The sequence below is a fragment of the Polyodon spathula genome, chromosome 21 (assembly GCF_017654505.1).
Source record: "Polyodon spathula isolate WHYD16114869_AA chromosome 21, ASM1765450v1, whole genome shotgun sequence".
Classification (NCBI taxonomy): domain Eukaryota; kingdom Metazoa; phylum Chordata; class Actinopteri; order Acipenseriformes; family Polyodontidae; genus Polyodon; species Polyodon spathula.
In genome coordinates this window covers 7357723-7381730 of record NC_054554.1, presented here as the reverse complement: position 1 = coordinate 7381730, position 24008 = coordinate 7357723, and the positions used below count along the sequence as shown (strand labels likewise).

At 39.4% G+C, this 24008-nt stretch overlaps 1 protein-coding gene across 4 annotated transcripts in view; it reads right to left on the bottom strand.

The window, feature by feature from the left end:
- LOC121296454 (zinc finger homeobox protein 3-like) overlaps nt 1-24008 on the bottom strand; it is a 146467-nt gene that overhangs the window by 40067 nt on the left and 82392 nt on the right. For all 4 annotated transcript variants that reach the window (XM_041222044.1, XM_041222045.1, XM_041222046.1 and 1 more), the window contains exon 4: nt 21887-22118. In XM_041222044.1, the coding sequence (XP_041077978.1) occupies nt 21887-22118 (232 nt within the window). The remainder of the gene's footprint in view (nt 1-21886; nt 22119-24008) is intronic.

Below are 24008 nucleotides of genomic sequence, written 5' to 3'. Positions count from 1 at the left end.
CTCTCTCTCTCTCTCTCCTCTCTCTCTCTCTCTCTCTCTCTCTCTCTCTCTCTCTCTCTCTCTCTCTCCTGCTCTCTCTCTCCTGCAAATCCTAATAATCTAAACTGACTACACTTCCACAGCCAGCTCTCTGTATTCAGCTCCACCAGCTGAGGTCACCACATGTCAAGTGAGCACACTTCATTTCTTTTCAATTTCCTACTGCACACCACTTGGGCTTTTAACTGCAGTCAGACAGTCTTCTTAGCTGAGCCCCCAAAAAATATCCTCACTTTACAACCGTTCAGTATTTGTAATTCACTCTCTCTCACATGCCCTCATCTCCTCTCTATGTGGTGGGGTTATAGACCCATACTGCTGGGGGTGCTCTCTCTCTCTCTCTCTCTCTGAGCTACCTGTATAAGAGCGAGTGGCTTATACACTGAGTTTCTATTGGGCCTTTACTGTTGGGTCACATGTCGCTTGCTTATTTTGGTGTATTGGAATTCAAAAATTACCTTTGTTGAGCAGTCTTTATGCACATCAGGCTGAAAGCAATAACAGCTGCTTTACTAAATGGGCTTATTAATTTATGCAGTGCAGAAACATTATGAGAGATGCACCACCAGATAATTTAATATTACTTTCTAACTGAGGGAACTGTTAGCTTAATGGTCTCAGGTTCACATCAGCAACATTTGCGAAATGGAAGGTTAGCTGGCTGGTTTTGCTGACTCCACAAATAAACATGGAAATGAGGATTAACAATCAGGTCCCTCCGAGACTCCACTCAGAGAAATCAGTTCCACGTAGAAAAACTCCTACTGCAGAGGTGGTACTAAAACCATTTGTTCTGAGGCTTTCAATTGACATATATAACTCCTGTGACTCGGTGTCAGTCACGATGGGTAAGACAGCAGATCCAACAGATTTTCGAAAAATACATTATTAGGTCTATTCTTGCGACAGTCCCAGGAGCGAATGTTCAAGTATGGATGAAGTGAGCTCTTTCTTTACAGAGCTGTGAGGAGAAGCTTGCTGGCAATGTACAATGTATCTAGTGCCTGACTTGTTATGAACACTAAATGCACCACTATATACTAAAACAAATCTTATTCACACTACATCTTTGCCTCCTTGGGCTCTAATCTCTCACACGCACACACTGCTACAGAGCTCAGCACTGCCTGCTGTGGCCTGTGATAAGAATTCATTTCTCCCAATTATGTGCTCTTGTCCACAGCCTCAGTTCATCAGTTCAGTGCAGCCAAGTCAATGAAAGGGTCTGTAATGAGGTAATCAGATGCAGGCTGGCTCTCTGGGCCTGGCTCTCAGCACAGGGGAAGACAGACTCAACAGTGTCATTAATTCATGGGCCTCACTTCATAGACTGGAAGATAAGCTGCTCCCTCTCTCTCCTTCCCTGGGTTCTTTATTCAGCGACACTCGTCTCCCATGCAGAGGAAGTCAGAGGAATCAAAACAGTCAACACTGGGTCGTTCTCACCTGGCACTGAAAAAGTTAACAGGATAACCTGGCACAGCACAACCAGCAGTGGAAGATGGCTTCCGAGTAAGGTCAGGCCAGAAGAATCTCAACTGCTTCAAAAGCATGTGGAAACCATTACTGCGCTTTTATCCTGGTTCTCAGTATACTAATGCTCTGAATATTTTAGAATTAAAAAAAAAAAAAAAAAAAGCAAAGTAATATGTAATAAAAAAAGTAAAACAGCAAAGTAATATATTTTTCACTATGACAAGGTACCTATACCACCACCACCACCACCAGAATCCCCCTGTGGCTGTCAGGATAGTGCCCCCCTTGGGGAGGCCTCATAAAGAACCCCTGTGGCAGACTCCACCTGACAAGAGCTCCTTAACAAGCGGCAGTGATTAACCTCTGGAGCAGGCAGCTGTAATGTGATGTACTGCAGTCGCCACTAAAGAAGGGCCCTATTGATCCACCACATACTTGGTTCCTTCCTAGTTGTTTATGATCAATATGCAAATGGCCCGTGGCATTGATTCAATATTAATTTTCAATTAGGGAATCCTCCAGGGGTCCCTCAGGGTCAATACAGAACCATTCAAAGCAAAGGCTTGAGCAAGTTGAAGGCATTGACGTTCTCATGCCCAAGACAACTTACTTACTGTTTATTTAGCCTGCCTTGCTGTAAGTACTGATTAAGGCTGCAGGTTTCAGGCAGAAAGACTAATGGGCTTTTTTTTCCCCCATTTGTGCTTCGCAGCTTGTCTGTAGAAGCAGCAGCTACAATGTAAAGCAACGTTCCAATCCAGCAAGTTTCTATACACCCATCTACCTATCTGATTCAGTGCCGGCTAAAGATGGAACTGGTTTATTTGTTATTTGAGCAATATTTAGCATTTTGTGACCACTGATAGAATGAAAAGTGCTGTTTTGGTTTGTTCTACCACATTTAGTTTAGCCAGACCCCATTATTCAATAAAAAAAATAGTAATATGACGGAATATGCTTAGGCTTTCATTAAAACAACACAAGAGTTATGTGTGTAATAAATTTTGCGCCTCAAATCTCAGTTGTTAACTACCACTTCTTATGTCTTCCAAATGTATAATGTTAAAATTGAGTTTGTCATTAAAAAAATATGTTTTAGTTAATGCCTTAATCAGTGTTGGAAAGCCTTAACATTGCAAAAACTTTTTCTACCTGACCTCTTATAATTTCATTTTTTACAAGGGTTCGTATTCCATAAGAAATGATTTCCCGAGGTGATGTCCTCACCAGACAGCGCCTCTCTCCACCTGGTTCAGAACTCTCTACTGCAGGGACCTGGCCTGACTGGTCAGGATCTGATGGTGTTGTTTCTCCTCCTCACCACAGCTGCAGCACTTCACCTTGTAAACAGCTGGAAGAGCCCGAAACGACAGGCCTGAGCACTCAATAAAAAGTGCCTGTGATAGACAGTCAGTCAGGACAGGAACTACAACAACTGTTATCAATCAATACTATTGTTTTTCGAAATGACTGTCAAGACCTGTCAATCTAGGAATTCCGTACCTCACTCAGACTTCAGTGAGATCTAGTGCGCTGAGCTGTTGAAAGTGTTGAATTTCTTACATCTTCCAACATTTCAGTTAAAATGAGCTATGTGAAAAAAGGCACATATTGCGGTTTACTCATTCACTGTTTTTTTGTATTTTTTATGGTTTGAATAAAGCTTGTTTTGGGACAAAAATGACTACAAAAGATTTAGAAGTGAGTAGTTTTTCGAGATTTACGATTATATTGTATTTACAGTATAATTGTAAATCTCGAAAAACTACTCACTTCTAAATCTTTTGTAGTCATTTTTGTATTACTTTAGTATAAATACATGTTAATTTGGATTCATATGTTGTTGTTTTTCTGACTTTATGTGAACAAAAAGACCCACATTTGCCCGTTTTCCCATTGGAAATAGTGATATTTTGAAATATCATTGTCCTGGTCACAAAAGCAAAGTTTGTAGGGAATAATAGCCATTTTCTATACTTTTGAGGCATAAGCAATTAGGAAATAACACTTACTACCCAGGAACAAAAATTGTGTTACATAATGTAATAATAATAATAATAATAATAATAATAATAATAATAATAACCAATGAAGACACAGAATTTTTATTTTTTTGTTATTCCTCCTGAATATGTTTTTCTTTTTGCTGGTTAGTTCACTTTGGCACTTAGGTACCTGATTGGCAATCCCTGATTGTGAGAGGGCGAGGACTGCATGGCAAGTCAACACAGTGATCAGGATTATCACTCTGTTAGCCATTTGAAATATAGTCATTTTCCTTGGTTCAGAAAACTATGAGTGAGAGATTGTATCACATTCTTCTCATACATAGATATTATGATGCCGTAAGCTGTTTATAAATAACTTTAAACACTCATAAATTTGGAGGGAGCAAACTACAGTATACAAGCCCAAAACTGGACATATATTTCGACTCATGCCTTCAGCAGTACACTGCGAAAGAAACTACTTATTCAAAGACAGTCCAGACTCCAACAATACAGACATCTAGCCTGGGATACAAACAGGGAGGGAGATCCACACAGATCTTCAATTCTACTATATTGCCACTCACTGTGCTAACCAGCAGACGCACTACCCACTCTAACTGGTTTATGGATAACATTAATTACCACATTGCTCATTAATGGACGAAGCCTTTATTGGTCCCATTGATCAGCAGGACTTGTTAGCTATCATCCTGAGCAATTGTGGATGTAACAAGCTTACATATTGGCATCTCAATTAATGCAATCAATTCCTGGCTAGCAGCTGCCATTCCGCCCTCCCTTCACTCCCCAACCCCCCCCCCCCCCCCCCCGGCTTGTTAGGATGTGGAAGACAAAAGACCGATGTCAAATAGGCCTTTATTGAAGGCTTTGCTAATTCTTAGTTAAGTCAAGGTGCAAGTTCAATTTGCTGGCAACGATTGCATCTCATAGCTACACTGGGATTCTTCTGCTAAGCTGAACGATGGGTTTGCAGTTTTGAGAACTACAATCAGGTATGGGATCAACACTGTATTTGTGGCTATGGAAGTGGTCCTCATGATGATGTCCGAGGGCCACATGCAGCTCTGGGGACCCAAGGGTGCGGCCCCCCTGCTATCTCCAACTGCTTCTTGGGGCTAGTTTGCAGTTCCCTCCAGATCAGTGGCCACTTTACAATAAGCTCTGCAGTTTTAGTCCTGTTCTTTGAAAGGCAAAAAAAAATAAAATCTTTATAAAAACTATAAAAAAACAACTAGAGTGTGCTCTAGAAACCTTAAATTAAACTACTTAGTAAATTACATACCAGACAAAAATGCTTTCAGAATAGGCCCCATGGTGCCTTGTTTAATTTTAACTGGGCATTTTTATATCACCTCTGAATGCAGCTGACGCTTTTTGTCTGTTTTTTTACAGGGGTCACATCTTTATGTGGTCCCTAATTCTTTTGTTCAGGCTGTGTCTGTACATTCAAACCGTTCGATTTAGAATAAAGGTGGAATCAAAATAGAATAGGTACTGGATTTATTCTGTAACATTCCCAGTTGCAAATGAACGTGGTGCAGGACCACTGTCCCTCAGTCTCTCAGTAAATCCCCATTCTGTCTCACTACATTCTTTCCTTCTCAAACTTTTTAATCGAGATCAATGCTGCTTTTTAAGACCCATTGATTTGCACTTAGCATCTCTTCCCAGTTCAAGCAGGTTTATTTTTATATTTCATCTACAAACCAATTTGGAATCGCAACTTCTCTCTGCAATTTCTTCTCCGCTGTCACAATTTTACAGAATAATGTTTACTTTACTTACAACAGTGGTTGAGTGCTCTGCGACCACACTTTAAAGGGTAGTATTTGTGTCTGTTGGTCATCAATCAAGCCATAAATAAGAGCTTTATTTGTGAACAAGAGTAGAATGTGTCATGAATGGATGTTTATTTAAATTAATCTTCATAAGAGCATGTTTAGTTTATATGTCAATCCATTTAAATTACCAGCATGTTTACTGAAGAGAGCTACTAAAAGTGCTAAAGCTAACTTGTTATATTTGACTACAGAAACACAATTATATTGAGATTTCTTCCCCATCACATTTAAACCAAAGTTATCTTGTCACAGACAAGACACTTGGTCTAATTTACTTTCTCAAAATATATTCTGCTTGTCTATTAGCCAGATAATAAATCTTAAAGTTTTGAAGAAACATATTTATCTAACAAGGACGATCAATTCAATTTGAGGCTATTCCTTGAAAAAAGTAATTTATACAAATATAGAGCCCACTGTGAGCCCTCTATCAAAGCTTGTCAGAGCTGAGAGATACAGATTGTATTTATTACAGTACATGTTGTGTGAGAGGCTCAGTTTGCTGAATAATTTAAATCAGGCATCTACGGGGCAGCCTATTTACTTAAATGTGTGTGCCACGTATCGCGGATGCAACTTATTTTTTGTTCAACCCCTGTATGCATCCTCCTAGCTCTACAAAAACAATTGAGTGCACACTTGCTGGCCCAACAAAGCTTTAGTTAAAAATGCTCTCCCTCTGTGCGAAACACAGGCAGGGAGGGAGGCAGGCAGACAGGCAGGGACCCAAGCACTAACACAAGGGTCCTCCTGGCAACTCCATTCACAGGCTTTGTCCCCTGAGCAACGCACAAGTGGGCTAAGCAATTAAGAATTTCATGCTGATTGCCTGGAGCATGTTTTGCTATGCCATAAAGATAATAGCATGAAGGGCATAGCCCCACACCGCCTCCATTCACTCTTAACAGTGGCTAGAGATATTATTGGATCTAGACTCCACTGCTCTTCATTTAGAATGGATATTAAAAAAGAGGTAAGATATTAAAGCTGCAGCATCCCTCGTTCAGTACTGAAACGCAGTGCCTGATTTTACATTTTTTCATAGTATCCCTCTATAACACAACTACAATGTTTGCTTTCCAGTTTGTTTACATTCTCTACATGTTACATTTCGTTGTGGTATTTAGTGACAGGCAGGTGTTTAATAATTACTACCCCTTGTTATTTCACAAGCTTGCATTTAAATGCCATATTAAGGGCAGTGAATTACAAAGTGCAATGCATGCACGTTTACCGTGAACATGTGAATTGAACTAACAAGGGAAAAATGAAAAAAGTAATCTTTTGTATTACTTTTCATTTAGAAATAGAATGGCATCAGTCAATTATTTGAATGAAGGCAAATTGAGCTGACATGAGGTTATGAAGAAAAGCAGTGCCCCCCTCACCCTCTAACACTGTGTGAAAGTCCAGCTGGCTGAATGAATGCTTCACCACCCTTGAGTTGGGGAAGGGACACACGCGTGACGGCGACTGCATGATAAATTACATATTGTTTATGATATGAGGCTGCCATAAATTTGCATCCAGTAGTGGTTTCGGGAAAGGAATAAAAAAAAAAAAAAACAGATTCTACTCCTAATATCCCCCCCCCCCCATTTCCCCCAATCTAAATTGCAGTCACATCTCCCAGCTTGGAGGTGATGATAATTGCGGACAGCCAATAAATTACTGCTGCCTCCACATCAATTATAAGAATCACGTCTGCCAATGAAGAAAATGAGATCTTGTGACAAATTTCATGAGGAGCCGCAGCCCAGAAGCCTTTCTTAACATGCTAGAGATATAATCCCTTATCTGGCCTCCGTAATGGGGAGCTACAGATAGAGAGATGGAGCTGCAGCCATTTAATTAAAAAGCTGTGGGGGGGGGGGGTTGTTTAATTCACTGAAGAGGCCCAGCAAGGAGACAAAGCCTTTGTCTCTGATAAATATTTTGCTCTACATTGTCACTCATAGGGGAACGAGATAGTTGGCGAGCACCATTTTTTTGTTTTTAATTTGGAATTTTATTCTTTTTGTTCCGGAATTAATTCCCTGTGGAAGGAAGGGGAGTCACTTGCCCTCCTCCCTTTTCCAGAGTGTGCGTGTGTGTGTGTGTGTGTGTGTGGGGGGGGGGGGGGGGGGGGGGGGGGGGGGGGGTGTCCAGTGATTTTAAAAATGATTTCCATGGCACAAGTTAAATTAGAGCTGGTTTCACGTTTGAGGTGGGGGAGGCGAGATGATTCTTTATAGTTCAGATAAGACAAACTGCATGTATGTATTTTAATTAAATGCAGAGGTGTAATGCATATATTGAGAAGCTCATTGATATTTGCAACGGGGTGTGGCAAAATTGAAGCAATATTCTTAGCATGCAGTCTAGTAACCGTAAAGATAACCAAGTTGTGGAAATAAATTAATTATTAACTGGTATTTAATATAGCTATTGTGCTGAATTTGGATGTAATGAATAATGTAGCAGATGGAAAAACGTGTAACGACAGCAATGCTGTTGTTGTATTGGTTGTATTTGAAAAATCGCTATGCAAATTGCACCAGTAGAGCAATAAGCACAATACAAACACAGTGCAGTATGTTTCTTCCTGGCCTTGAAGAATGTGTGTTTGATCTTAAACATTACTGGTGAACAGGAGAAAATTTGTATTCATTTATTCAATTTTATACCAATGGCTTCTGAAACAATCTTTGACAAAAATAAAGCCTTGTGAGAAAAAAAAAAAAAAAAAAAATGAAATGAACCAAAACCCTGCTAAATAATTTAATGGAAATTATTATTCGACCAGGTCTGAGGTGTCCAGCGTGGATTATTAATGCAGTGGACGAGAAGCATGCAAGGAGATGATAGAAATATATTATAAAACCCTTTAAATCTTGACCAGTTTGCAGGATGCAGTGCAATAGAAGGATACATTAACTCAACAGGCTTATGCTTCAGCTCCAATTAGCCAAAGCAATAGAAGCCTATTCAATTGACCCAAAAGGCTGATGCATGTTGTAACTAACCTAGAACACTTCAGAAGCTCAATAATCTCTTGCAAAGTTTCATTAAATCGAGGCAACTGGTTGCTAAGATAGAATAGCCATATTAGTAGGCCACTATGACCTAGATTCCAATACTAACAACAACTTGTCACTTAGTTACATGTAAAAATATACAGTAAATCTGACATACACGCAAGTACATGCCCTTCCACTACATCCCTGCAATCACATATATACACCCGCATAGGAAATAACAAGCTCCTCCCAGATGATTTTACATAGAAAACTTCCAGTTAGCAATGTCTTTCCTATGCTGTAGGTCACTCTGCAACAACCCATGTAGTCTACTGCACAGGAAATGATTCATCTAATGCTTTGTACTTAAAACAAGTACAAGATGGTACTGAGATATGCAATGAATGGGAAGTACAGACGTAAGTGGATTTGAAATAAATGTTCTCACTTTTATCGATTTCAAAAGTACAAACTTGCTTTTCTTTTCTTTTCTGTATCATCCTTCATGTTATGTTTGATTCAGTGAAGTTATGGTGTCTATGCAAGCATGGAAAAATGCTTTTTGTTTTTTAGAACTGTATTGTCTCAAAATTACTCAGCTTCAGTTTCCTAGCTTTGAAAATCAGGCCCTTGGAGTCCTGCTATATTCCTGTAAAGTGCAGTGAAATGAACGCACAATTTGTACTGCCAACTGCACTGTAAAAACTAACACACAGAAACTGCGGTATCTCAGTTTAGAAGCGAAAGTCACCTGTATCCCTTGCCTACGAGTCCCTGTTCCCCCAGCTGTTTCATCACTTAGTAAAATTTGCATGAATCGGCATGTCAGGGCTGGATGTCAGCCGACTGTGAGCAGCTAGTGGAGCTCTCTGGAGCTGGGGAGGGACTGTGGCACACTGCTGTCAGGACGCCCACACTGTGGTCAGCCCACAAACCATTAGCAGCACGGTTCTGCACAGAGCTTGACAATAAAGATGATTCAGGATGGCATGTATACATTCCCAGGGAGGTAGTGGATTTCTCCTTCAATCGCCCTTCTCTGTTCTTCTCATTTTATTTATTTATTTGATTTTTTTTTCCTCCCATCATTTATTACATCTAGGCTATAATCTAATTAAAGAATTCAGAATCTAAAGTCTGGATCACTCGTCCTTTGAAATGTTATAGATTTAATCTCTATGGTATTAGGTGCAGTGGCATCAAATATGATTCAATTATTAGATATTACATGGTTACCCGATATATTAAAATCCATCGTTTTATAAAGTGCAGTATATTATTGTTAGGTTCAATTGTGTGGGTGCCATCTAAATACATTTAGTTAAAATTGTTTCTGTTTTCTCCAACCATGTGCAAATTGTTTTTCATTATTTATTTTATTAATCTTTTTTTTTTTTTTTGATAATAGCCATTTGACAGTAGTTTAAAATAATAATTAATTCACATTATGTATCCCTTGGAATAACATGAAAAATAAACTGAATCTAAAATACTTTAGTAGTACAACAGTACTTTTTAAACAGGTTCTATTTTACAAGTAAGAAAACTAATTAAACAAACTTGTGGAAATTAATTTGCTATAAAAATCACAATCCTGACACTGACATTGACGCTGTGTCTGCGTGCATGTGCATTAAAAACAAAGAAAATAATAATGTATCTTTGATTTTTCTTGGAAAAATGTTTAAAAACTGAGATTCCAGAATTGAACTGCATGTTTTGTCGGTTTCCACAAAAAGCCCACAACAAATTCTTCTAGAGAGAAGGAAAAAGTGGGAGGTTAATATAAGAGCAACTCCTTGTCAAGCCTTTGAAGGTAATTCAACTGACACTGATGAGAATCAATGTTCCTTTGAATGCATTACTTGGCAGAAACAGGCCTTTTGTCCCTTAAACTCAGTCGGCGAAAAATGATGCCCTACAAACAATGGAGAAGAAATGAACATATAGGAGAGAGTGAGAGACCAGTCCTAGTTTTACTCTCTTTCATAAAAGCAAATGGATTTGGAGCACTTTATGCATTAATCAATCAATATCGCTCACTGTACATCAGCAACATGGGCAAGTTATGAATGACCTTTTAAACAAAAAAACACTTTAATGTGCAGAAGACTGCTCATAGCTTAGTAACTTCGGCTGAATTTTATTGCGCATGATTACACCTTCATGAGGCACGCGGCCATTACTGGTGCACTAAATATGACAAGGTTAGTTGTTATTCAATTTGCACACAGGGAGTGGGTGGTTGCCACTGCACTGAGCAGCTTAACAGATTAAAAAAAGACACATTCTAATCAAACTGGAGCTCATTTTGAAACAATACCCCTCTTTATTTGATATTTTCTATCCTTTACCCATTTGGTGAACTGTGTTGAGTGGTCCACATATACAACATATTCAATAACCCCCAGCAAGCATGAATGCATGATTAATGGCAAGGGTGGGCTGTTAATTTTCCATTGTACCTAATCAAGATGTTGTTTACTAAGAAATGCTGATATCACTGTAGTATTGTAGTAGAAACTGTGATAGTTCAAAGAGGGAAAATACCTCAGGAGTGGCAGTTTACAGGGGTGTCTTAGTAGGACAGAACTGTATATTAGGAAAAGAAGAAATATATATTGCTAATTTTACCACAGTCACAAAGCTTTAACCCCTATTTGCAGCACTTTTTTGGTAGCAAAGCAAACTGTTAATGAAAGCACAGAGTTTATTGCTTTGTGAATATGGCATTAATTTACTTTTACTTTAATAAACAGGTTTCTGCAGTGATGAAACATGTCATGTCCCATTGAAACAAACAAATGCTAACACATTAGTAGCGCTGTTTTTTTTTTTTTCAGGGGACACAAACCTTACAATGCATTAATAACTAAAGGCAACAAATACAAGCAATAGTGTTATTAGACTAAGCGATTTAGATTTGAGGGAATATTGTTTTTGTAGAAATACAAGCATTTATGGAAAGAGGAAATCTGTTGAGGAAACAATGACCTGAAAGTGGATTGGCAGGCCTAAAGCATCCACTGGAACAAGATTTATTTTTTTTGTAACTGGGGAGGGAGGATTCCAAAAGGATATATTTTCTTCAACCCCTCCCTCTTAGCAGCACTGGAGCATGGATGTGAAGTGTGCAGGCGGAGTGGAACGGACAGGGGTTGACTGAGGGAAAGGAAGAGCCGGGGTTAAGAGCAGAAATGAATGCTATTGTGCCCTCACAATGGGGGCTGCGAAGTGACTGCGGAAGGCAGTTAAACAAAGGAGTGAAAGCTCTCCCTTCCCCCACCCAATTATATTTCTCAGCCCCCACTTTACATGACAAATAAAAAAATAAGTAAAAAAAAAAAAAAAGAGAGGCTATTTTACCTAATTCCCTTGCCATATAACGTACACTTGGCACAAGCACCTCAGATATGAGACAAGTTTAGGTTAAAGCAAGCAGGCCTCTAGGTGATTGACACTAACAGGTCTGTGTGCTAATTCAAACAAAAAGGGAGAAAAAAAGCAATTAATACTGGAAACTGTCCACCATTTACAGATAAATATGAACACATTGAGACAGCAACATTTAAAAAAGATTAATTGCAGTGCAATCATATATTGCAGGTGGAGTTGCCAAATGACGGTCAACAAGATTCTAGTAATGTTACCACTATTGGGGATCTGGGATCTACGAAGGTCATATGTTGTACACCCTTCAATGCTTGACAAAGTAACTAAAATTATTATTAGTAGTAGTTGTATTATTCATACTACTACGCTATATTTTATTCTATTATTTTATATTATTGAGGAGACCCTAACTGGTGTGATAGAGTATCTGAGGTTTCTTTGTATCAAAGTTTGCATCAAATAGAAATTATGTCATATCAACATTAGTTTTGCTGTTTAAATCATTTTTATTTAACTATATATTAGAAAGCAAATACAGTATAGAGTGCTGCAAGTTGCAAGCCCATATTCACCACACTCAGGGTCATAACTCACCTCTCGCAGGGTAGGCATAACAGGAAATGCAATACTGCTGCAGGAAAGGGATTATGGGATGTGTAGTTTTTTTAAAAGCCATTTAACCTTCTGCTCAATGAAGCTAATTAATAATGATCTTGGGGGTGGGGCTGACCTTACCGAAATGCACTATGACCTAGCTGCTCTGTCCTTCATAGGCATTATTAATGAGGCCTTATTATTGTTGTTATTGTTTGTTTTCTGAAGAAATGCCAAGATTCAGTTTCCACCGATATGAAAGGAACCCTCCTGTAGTGACCCTTTAGCTGAAGGCATTAGCAGCGACCCCTGGCCCCCCACAGCCTGAACACATCCCTGTTAGGATACAAGGAATGCAATCCAATGAAATCTTCCCTCAGTATCACTTTGTAAAAGGTCACGGGAAGCCTAGTCAACCTTGAGTGAAACCTTCTGCCTGGACTAAACACAACAATAATACACAAAGCCTGACCAGGCTCTACAATAGATACAGTAAATAATAATGCTTTTTCCACATACCCTTTTGATATAGGTTTGTATACCCTAATGGGACAAATTAAACAATGTAAGAACACCTGGGTGTAGTACTTGTTATTCATTTTAACCCCAAAATTGGATTTTGGCAATGGTGACTGCCACGATGTATATGTAATTCACTGTGGAACTCATTTTTGGGGGTAAAATAAAGAACAAAATGTCCAGTCCAATTTTGCTCATTTAAGTGTTTTGCATTTATTTGAAAAGGAGACAGTTGTCTATTCACAGATTCAAGTATATTTACTGAGCAAGAGGTCTTGGGGGATTAAAAAAAAAATAAATCCATAGTGCATTTCACCAACCCCACATAACTTTTTTTCACAGCATAGAAATTAGAAGAGTAATACACACCATAAAGAGAAACGCACCATTTTTTATATATTTTTTTAAAAACCCTGACAAGCAAACCTCTATTTAAAAACACTCTGGAAATCATTTTTATGCTGTGTGCTCTTTAAATCAAAATCAGTCAATATGAACGCACACAAACACGTACAGACACACACATATATTTCCGTGGACTATCCAAACATGATGCAGGGGAATCTGTCCAGCAGCAGCTAATAAAATAGCAATGACACTGAGGCAAGCTCCACCAAACAAAGAGACTCTGTCAAGAATCTCCCGTCAGATTGGGGGGGGGGGGCAACATAAATCTCCTCAAGTCAAACGGCAGGAATGTTCCAGTTTGTCAAAAACAAATACCAGCTTGTCTCTGACCGTCACTTGGGCAGAATCCTTACATCTGGTTAAACAGAGTTAAATCTCCACCCAGTACAAGACAAGGAACTCTCTGCTACAGTCTGACCGAACAAAACCAGACTGACTAGATCTAACCATATGTGTCTGTGTTAGTGTGTGTAAATATTGTTATTCATTCAGTAATTATAAAGAAGGGCCGAACAGAAACTATAACGCTATAAATGTGGTTGTAGAAATTCTGCTGGGGTTTTATGTGTCTTCACGTATTGTACAGGACAGCTTGGTAACCCTAGACAGACTTGTGGTATTCACAGTATGTTGAACATACCTACACCCCTAATGGCAGAGATATGCAGCCCTCTGGGAGGTGAAGGGCATCCTTTTCAATGCTTTACTCCTTGACTTCATCTCTGTGAGGGAAATCAATGCATGTTCACAGCCTACAGGTAAAGGTTACTGGGTTGGCTAGTCAACTAGAGCCCCACATCATTGCACTGGCATCGTAAATGGAAAACAGAGAACATCCAAGCCCATATACCCTCCTAGCCAAGATGGGGACAGTCAGTGATTAAAGTGCAATAGAAGATGCATCACATACATTTGTGTGTGCATTAAAATGTATCATGCAAGAGTTCAGCATTGTTCTGCTAGAAGTGTGCATTAAATATATACAATATCTGTTCAGCCTTGCAATGTCCAAAGCATATTAATACCAGATGATTTTCCTAATAATGTTCCTGGATTTTGGTGCTGGTTTAATTACATACCCCATTACCCCAGTTTATGTAACGCACATGTACTTTTAAACAGTCAACCATGAGATATGATCAGCTGTACTAAAAATAAACTTTGTAATAATATTAAACAAATATGTTGACTGATTGTCCTTCCATAATAGGAATGACATTTGAGAAGAAAATGGTCTAATTTGATGTATTACTTAGTAATTATGCATAAGTCAGATTTAATACAAAACATATTTTTCCAGTTGTCACTGTACAATATAATTGGTTATTGTTATTATCGTGCGATGCATTTCTCCCCACGTACTAGTTATGAGTATACATTGTGTGCAAACAATATTATTTGAACTAATTCTTTATTCCAATTCAAAACTTTATAATTCAAATTGAATTTTTATGGTAAAATATGAAAATGTAGGGTAATGATTTTCTGGCAATTCAGTCATATCCTCACAACAGAATACATTAAATCAATACAATATATCTCATTGAATACTAATTCACAAATTTTGCAGATGTTACCGTTAAGGTAGCTGCTCAGATATCACTTATAGCTGCGGATAACATTTTTAAAAAAGAGCTGGAAGCCAAAAGGTTAACTCCGAAAGTCCTTGAATCAGAGCTTGGATTCGCTGATGTAACATTTTTGAGCTACCCAATGCAGCCTGATTCAGACTTCCATTGGATTTTATTTAAATATAACACTTGACAATATTGGCGAATGACTATTCCAGGCAGTATGCTGTTCAACGAGGTTCAACCTCTGCAGGTCTATAATACAGCAGTTGTCTCTAAATAATGAGATAAAGCTTATTCTTTAAGCCCAGGACCTTCAATATTGTTTCTAATGGCCATTCAAGCAACAGCCAGACAATCCCAGTCAAACCTGTCAGAAAGGAATGGCTGATTACTGAATGAATATCCCTATATAGACTCAAGACAACTAGCTTCAGATTGCTTGTTTAAGCCAAGCTTTCAAGCAATAAGCTACTCAAACCTACTGCCTTCCATGCAGAAGGCCAGCACATTTTTTCTTTCTCAAACCACCAAGATACTCAAACTCACCCCCTTCCACACTGCGGCCCAGCGCTTTCATTCTCTAACCACTAAGCTACTCTCTTCAGCTTCCTGAAAATGACTGTACAAGCAGCCAAGTCTATAAATAAAACTCATTAGCACATTTGGTAAGTACAAATGAGATCTCCCCCTGATGTACTGTCTATCTTTTGTATCAGCTTTCATGAGAGTGTCTGTAATGGCGGGAGATGGAAGCCAATATTATAATGTTACTTTGTGTGACGTTCCTCAGTGGCTGACTTAAAAGACTCTAAATTCTAAAAGACTCTTTTTGGATCCAGGTGATTGTCTGTTCACCCTTTTTTGCCTGGAAACACATGCATTTATAGTTCAACCTATACTAACTGTTCTGAGTTTCTATGGGACCTGTACTTTTAGTGGTGCCTTTCTCCTTTCCAGTATGGACAGCTATGGAAAGAAGAAAGAGAAATGGTAAAAAGGACTGAATAATATGTGTGTTTTGAATAATATCAGAAAATCTCATCAGTTTCATAATTTCAACAAAAATAGCAGGGATCGGATTGCTAAAATAAGTGGAATTTTAGAAACTAACCCTACACAGCAAAGCAAAGTGGAATAATCTATAAAGCCATGACTTGATGTTTTTAATAAAAGCTGCTGGTTTTGTCGCAAGCAGAAGCAATGATTTATGAGATTCCTGCCACGTTTTGTGGCTAGGGAGACATGCTTTCGGTCTGCAGCTCCAGCCGCACGCAAATCAAACAATTTCCTATCCCTCCTCGACTCTGCGGATTAGAGCCAGCCCTCTGACAGATACCACGAGCATCCTCTGCTCCCTCTCCTTGGCAAGAATAACATTTATGAAAATAATATACCAAACGTTTGAATTTCCATACTCTTCTTATTTTTTTTAATTTCAGGGAGGGGGGGAGGATGGGGGTGGATAGTATCCTCTTTCTGAGAAGGTTTATTTCTCTTTTTAACAAGCGTGGAGAATTGTGACATTCCTAGCATTGCTACTCATTGAACTCATCACCCCCCTCCCCCCCACTCCACCCCCTACACACACACACACCTCCTGTGCATGATAGTCAGCCCAGAGATGGAAACAGCGGAGCAGACCAGCTCAGCACTCGCTTCAGATCTATCAAAAGAGACTCACATGCCGATTTGGCTCTTTAAACATTTTTTTTCTATACTCCATGCACTGAAATCAGTCTTCATGCTTGGGGTCATGAGGTGTCTCACATTACCACAAGTTTTAAAATCTGAAAACAACAAGACAGTGTAGCACACACTTGTGTGCAATGGGTCTCAAGTTGGGTCTCTATGGTCTCAAGTTCACATGACGTATTCATGTGTTATACAATTCCTGACAGACTTTGATAGTGGGGGGATAGTAAGCACTTGGTTTTCTTGATTGCTCTCTTTAGGAAACACACTTTGCTTCAGATTTCCACCCTCAACTTACCAGAAGGAGTTAGAGGCAGATATCATTGAGGGACGGTTTTGTATCTCACCAGCATCATTAAAAAAAAATTGCAGAATCATCATGTTCAATCAGTGCTGCCTGTGCGCCCAAGGCAGCCTTAAATCCTATAGTTTGATGTCCTCTGCTTAAACCCCAGTGTTTCTTAGTACAGTTTGGCACTTTTGACAGTATTTGATTGAGAGAGGCCAGGTCTGAATAGCAGTGTTCAGGTCAGGATGGAGGTGTTCTAACTTGCAGAGCTGTGAGGGGAAGCTCTCATTGACCTGATGCCACTGTGTCTGTAGCCACCATCACTGTCCTTCACATTTCATGAATACTAATTTCACTCACATTTTAAAGGTATTCAAGTAAATAAATACATTAAATACCAATCCAAATGCTAAGCAGCCCTTGGACCCCCACTTGCTGACAGTTGCTCTATAGACCCAGTTGTTATCCCACATTCTGCTCTGACAATGCAGGGAGGTATGCTGTCGAAGGCTGCCTGGGCTGTGAAAGTGGAGACAATGAGCAGTGTCTGCTCCTAGCTCTCTGGCCCTCAGACAGACAGGGATTTCCTCCTTGGACAGCCAAACCATCACAGTCCAGCGATCAAGGGACTACATCTGTCAGCCAACTGAGGGAACTGCAGATTTAAAGCTTGGGTTAATCCACAGTGTCAATGGATTTTATTCCATTCAAGAGTCATAATATATCTCTGCCTCTGCCGGCAGCCAGTATATATTTACCTGAAATGGTCCCCCAGCTTGAACTACCAGGTCACATTGCTTCCCACCCAGTCGCTCTAAACACTAAGCCACTTTCCTTTAGTCCCAGCTCCTCAGCTCTAACCACTGAGCAGCAGCGCCTCTGCAATTGAAGAAGATGGAAAGGTTTCTTTTTTTCTCATTTAGTACGGGATTAAGATAGATAAACTGAAGTAAAAAAAAAAAAAAAAAAAAAAAATCATCATGTTAAGCAGCACTTTTTTTTTTTTCTTAGGAATTAAAACAATGTGTGTCTTTTATTCCAAGTGCTGGTCTAATTGGATGGGAAATTCATCTCTGCCGTCTTACTGCTCCCTGAACGCTGTGGACTGAAGGAGGGAGAGGAGGGGAGCATGGGGAGGGAGGGAGAGGAGGGGAGCATGGGGAGGGAGGGAGAGTAAGACATGTGGCATCAAACCCTGCCAACTGCTCTTCAGCCCCTTCCAGTCTCAACAAAGCCCTTTACACAGTTTAGCTCTGTGTTCCCAAACCTAGCTGGACTTGTCTCTGTCTGTCTGTCTGTCTGTCTGTCTCTCTCTCTCTCTCTCTCTCTCTCTCTCTGTCCACTAACCCTTACAGGGTCAGGTACAAAGCCTTAATTTTAGTGGAGGAGAGGGATGCCAATGTGTGCAAGAATTACTACTGGGCACAGCTGTTCCCCAAAGACTCACACACACTGCCAGAATTATTATTAAAATCTATTTTACCAAAAGCATGTATTAGACCTCTTGAATGGGTTTGATAATAACAAGAATTAGCATTATCTATTTTTATTCAGAAGGAAAATTATAGATATGTAGTAATGTAGACATGTTCTTATGTTTCCACTAATGCCTTCATCAGTGTTATGGGTTTCTAATTGTGTATAATATAATCAATATTATAACTCGTGTACTGGTTATAGGGGGGCTACAGGGGCAATACTAGTGGCAATAGCTTTGCTTGAAGAATTCTTGTAACCCTATAAACAACATGAGCAGAACTTTTTTTATCGTAGTTAACCAACATCCGGGAAGCAAATACTTGTTGTACAGAGATATTTCTTACACTGTAGGGCAACAGAGTGGAGTGTGTCTAAAAATACTACATCGCATGACAGGCTCTTTCACAGCCTTATTGACTCTTTACTAACATTATTGGCATGTTTGTCTTCTCAAGAAATTCAATTTGTAATATATATTTTAATATTGAAGATACTACTCTGTTGAAGATAAAAGACTTCAACAATGACTGTTTGTCTGGATTATTAATAAAACAAAGGAATGGCTGGCATTTTCTTTGAAATGGTCTTAACTCTAAATACTCTAAACACTCCGGGGGTTCATATTAAACGCTAGAGAGACGAGGCAGTGGAGGGGGCAGTTAAGCAACTGAACAGATGGAGAGCACCTTGCTCTAATTCAACAGCAGCAGCAGTCAGGGGAATTACTGTAGAGCTGACCCAGAAATCCAGGGCCAGCTTTGTTTTAACAAGCGGGGGAACCTTTAACCACTTTAGCAATCGTGCCTCAACCTCAAGAAAGAGCCCTGTGCGTCTCAAGGAATAGCATGGAGGAAATTAAATATAACACCAGGAGGGAGAATTTCTACTGGGGGGGTGGAGGTTAAGAAATCCCAGAGTTCTTGCCTATTGATGAAGAAGTATGTTCATTATCAGCGTAATTAAATCAAGATGCTCTGGGAAAGAAAAGAGAGGCCAACTCTATGTATTACACACTTCATTTCGTTTAACAGACCCTCTTTTAAAAATTAAATAAATACATGGAGTTTGGAGTTTTTTTTAGTTTTTTCCTGATAGACAAAGGGGGGTTGGCAGTGTGTATGTTTGGTGCATGTCGTGCACCTATTGTGTGTGCACATGTTTGCACATTGTTACGTGTATCTCTGCAGGTTTTTGGTAAGCTTGTGTTCTGATCACATGTGACTGAGGTCTACTAAAAAAAAAAAAAAACACACTTTGGTCGTAACATTAGCCTCCTTTAACTTCTGTTAGTAATATTGAACACCTTCAGTTTCTGCTATTTAAAGTTATGAGTGAAAAAGCTGTGTATTCTACCATGTTTCCTATTAAAATCTGTATATGTGTATCTCAGAACACTGATGAAAGCATTTGCCAATGCTGCTTCAGTATTTACAGTGTACTTTTACCTCAAAATGCATGTTTTGGAAAGCAATGAAATTGTTTTGGAAACTGTGCATTAGTGGGTTTAAGTTCTGTGTTTAATAATATGATAAAGAGATTATCAAATGTGCACTAGGGATAACGCATCTGTGTGCATTTCTCTTCCTTATAAAACACACAGCAATTCACTGTGCTATAGGCCTAGTATGATGGCTTTTCTATGTTTTGTTTATTACTTTCCCTTGTCAAGTGGCTTTACCAAGGTACTGTTTGCAAATATGGATATCCATTAACATACTTCAAAGCATACCAGACAGAAAAGAAAAATGTAAACCCAGCTTAGCGGCTGTTCTTTATTTCCCTCCCTTTAACCTAAACAGACTGCCTTTTGCCTCAGCCTGTTTGCCTGCCTGCTTGTTCACTGTATTACGGTCATTAACATATTTGGAGTGCAGCAAGCAGAAAGCTTAATTGTCCTTAATTGCTCGGCTAAATACATTCTCTAATGCTTCGCCTCAGATCTGTGACTGGCTTTTGCGTAATTTCCCAGCCCCTGGCTTCATTATCTCTCCCTCCTTGGAACAAAGCGTCTTTAGAGCCTGGTTTTACATAACAACACAGGGAGCCTCTGTGAGCAGGACAAGGGGGGGGGGCGGGGGGGGGGGGGGGGGGGGGGGGGGGGGGGGGGGGGGGGCACATAATGGAGCCCCTTTGTCAGGACCCAGTGTCTAGGGGCAAGAGTCAGAACAATTAGGAAAAAAACAGAAAAAAAGCAACGTGTTAATTGAGCAACGCTCACTCTCTTAAACATGACTTTAACAAATGCTGTATCCTGTTCCTTTCTTGTTTTTTTTTTTCTTCTAAAGAAAGAAGAGAAAATTGAATGCGTCTTTAATTGGCAGGGCTGGCAGAGTGGCAGTGCCCCAAACAGGCTGTTTATCAATGAGTAGAATTCAGTGACACACACCTTAACATAAATGCTTTTTTTTTTTGTTTTATTGGAAGGAAATAAGAAACTAAACACATTTTTACTGTGAGCGTAAAAGAAATGTGTCATGGATTTATGTTACATTTCCTACATAGATCTCATATCAATATCTATGTTAAATGAGGAGATTGGTCTCTCTTGTCAATTCAAATATTCTTCCCCTACCTTTCTCATACTTGATATGGTAACCCCTGCTAGATTCTAATTATGTCACCGGTGGTACATGGCTAAGCAAAGCATTATAAAAACCTGGTTAACTGTGGTGAAGCACAGTAAATGCACAGTACAGGAGAATCCATCCAAACACCAAAAGATAAGACTGTGCTTTCTTCACAGCTTTTTGTGGAAACTATTCTTTGGAGAAGAAAAGCCAAATAACTCCCTAATTTCTCAAAGAACAATATAGACTCCGGAAATGTCTGAGTTGGGGTAATTATCATTTTTCCTCTACTTGTCTCCACTTTGTAAGCAATTGCCCTTAGCACAAAACGTGTTTTCTTTTTTCAAAACAACATCACTACAGTCATGCATTTAATCTAGTTTTAAAGTCATTACAAATGGTACACAAGTCCAGAGTAGGAACGCAGTAATAGGATCTTAGCCAGCAAATGCAATACCATATCCAAAAAAAAATAAACAAAAAAATCAGTACAGAATTTGAAATATGAAAGCCAGTAAATTAAAGCTACTGTAGAGAACAATGTACCAAAAATCTGTTTTTGTAACATAAATTCACTGCCACGGCTGTAAAATTAGAAGTAACAGCATTGTGAATAAGAACCATGTCCTACAGTACAGCCACCGTATGAACATGCAAAAATGGGAGTGTGACATAGGAACAGATAGACAGGTGGGTTCTCCTTTCTATCCCCAGATTCTGAAAATCTCAAAACACTTGTGGTAAAGAATATTGCAATCAACACCTAAATGTGTGCTGTACAAACATATGCAAATACAGATGAACTTCTTTTATGCATACATTCTAAAACACTCAATAATCTAGGCTTCACAATGAAGTGGTTCTTCAGATATATGTACACCTATATCAAGTTGCTGTTTACAAAACATGGGAGGTATCCACCTGTAGCTATATAAAGTGGTACGTGACTGTGAGGCTTTGATACCTCTTGGTGTGCGAGTGTGTGTGTGAGGAACAGTCCTTACCTGTGTCGACGGAGGGACATTTGCGGATAGTGAAGATCGTGCCCAGTTCCTCCTCTTCCTCGGGGAGCCCTTTCTGAAGACGCTGCAGTTTGCGTAGGCTCTCGCTGCGCTGGTGCTTCATGGAGCGAACGTGCTGGATCAGGTTGAGCTTGGCCTTGGTGGAGTAGTTACACAGCACACAGTGGTAATAGCATGCTTCTCCTTCCACGCTGCTCTCGTGCTGCTGTAGGTGCTGCGAGAGAGACAAGCGAGAGAAAAACCTTTAGAACAAAATATAGTTGATAGGACCTGTATTTATTCACTAGCTTCTTTGCCTTTCACCTCAAGAGGTCTGGGTTTAAATACGACCTGTGGTTTCAACCTAGCCCCCAGTGGACATTACTGTAGCCTACATCACAAAACCACCAAGCAATTTGACATAATGCTTAACCACTGATGCTTGATAGAGGCACAACGCTTGATGGCAGATATTCTTCATGTTTAAGGTGCTCTCTCTTGCATAGCTGAAAAGCTTGACTGTAGCCGTTCTCATTGTTTGTCTTTCAGGAGTGCTGAATTCAAATATTGTTACGTAATGTTCGAACCGACATTTGTATGACCATACATTGACTAACGACTGTAGACATCTGTTCGTCTGTCATTCGAGCTCATGACTAGATATGATATATATATATATATATATATATTAATATTATATATATATATATATATATAATATATATATATATAAATTCCAGTAACTCAAGGTAACATTGTAAGAAGCCACCAGTTATCTGGTCTGGACAATTGATTATGGAAAACCAGACCAATAAGAACCAAACAAAGGAAGTTAAGTAAAATAAAAATCACCCTGATAAGGGGACTGAACTGTGAACATTGATTCCTGTGCTCAAGAGAAGCAGCCTGTAGCTGCCTCCAGATTCTAAAAAGGAAACTCCAAACATCTGCCTGTTTCACGCATGGGATAAACAATATTGATTGAGGTCAGTCAAATATTTCCTTTTAGAGGGCGAGAGAGAGAGAGAGAGAGAGAGAGAGAGAGAGAGAGAGAACCGCAGCCCCGCCCTCCTCCTCTCTCTCCTCCTCTCAAGAGAGAGAGAGATAGAGAGAGAGAGAGAGAGTGCAACAGTGAGAACTACATTCTGAGACAAACCATCACATTCCTAGATGTCTACCCTATTACCAAATAAGCCGGAAAGTTAAAAAAAAAAAAAAAAAAAAAAAATAAGTCACAGCAGCTAAGCTTTCAGCCGAAGGCTCCAGTCATCTTGTCGTCTACAGAAAAGTTAGACATTTTCAAAAGGGATATATGAAATATCTAATAGTGTATTACACTAGCCAGTATAACCATTAGCACACCCCAGAATTATCAGCAATGGCATTACCTGGTTAGGTACTACAATAATGTTGTGGCCCATTGACGGATTTGAGGCCTCCAGCACTATAGTATCATGACAACTTTTGTTGGTATTTTTGACTTTCCCAAGATGTCTGCCAGAAAGCCCCCCCCCCCCCCCCCAACTACAGTACCACAGCAGTTACTCCAGGTAAAATGCATTAATGCATCTCGCTTGTCCCTCGAGCACACTAAAATTGAACAGATTGTACTGCATAGCTTTTGTTAAGGCAATGGAAACACATTTTTTAACTCAATTAAATCTACATCAGGTATGGATACTAAAAACCTCTCATTTCCCTGAAATGATCCAGTCATTTTCTCACAATATTTAATTTTCTTGTGATATTTAAACTGGGTTTTCAGCACAATTCTATTACACTTGCTGGGTGTCACATTTCGCATTTCTACTCAGCAACACCTAAAATGGACATTAGAATTCTGGTTCCAGGAACCCTAGGTTTGCAAGCCCCGCCGCTCTGCCAAATAAAGTTAAAAGGTGATTTTTTAAAAGGCTTTGTGAGATGGCATGTTGTTTTTTTTTCAGTGTCTGATGCTGGGTGATGTAATTGAATAGGTGCTGCTGGAAATATCTTGTCTGATTTATAGCTGTCCTCCCTTCACACACTACAGCACACCAGGTACATCTGCCCTTGACAGAAAGATTTATTCAAAGAAAACTTACATCATCGTATCTGATCTGGGAAACTGAATCTCGGGTTTGTC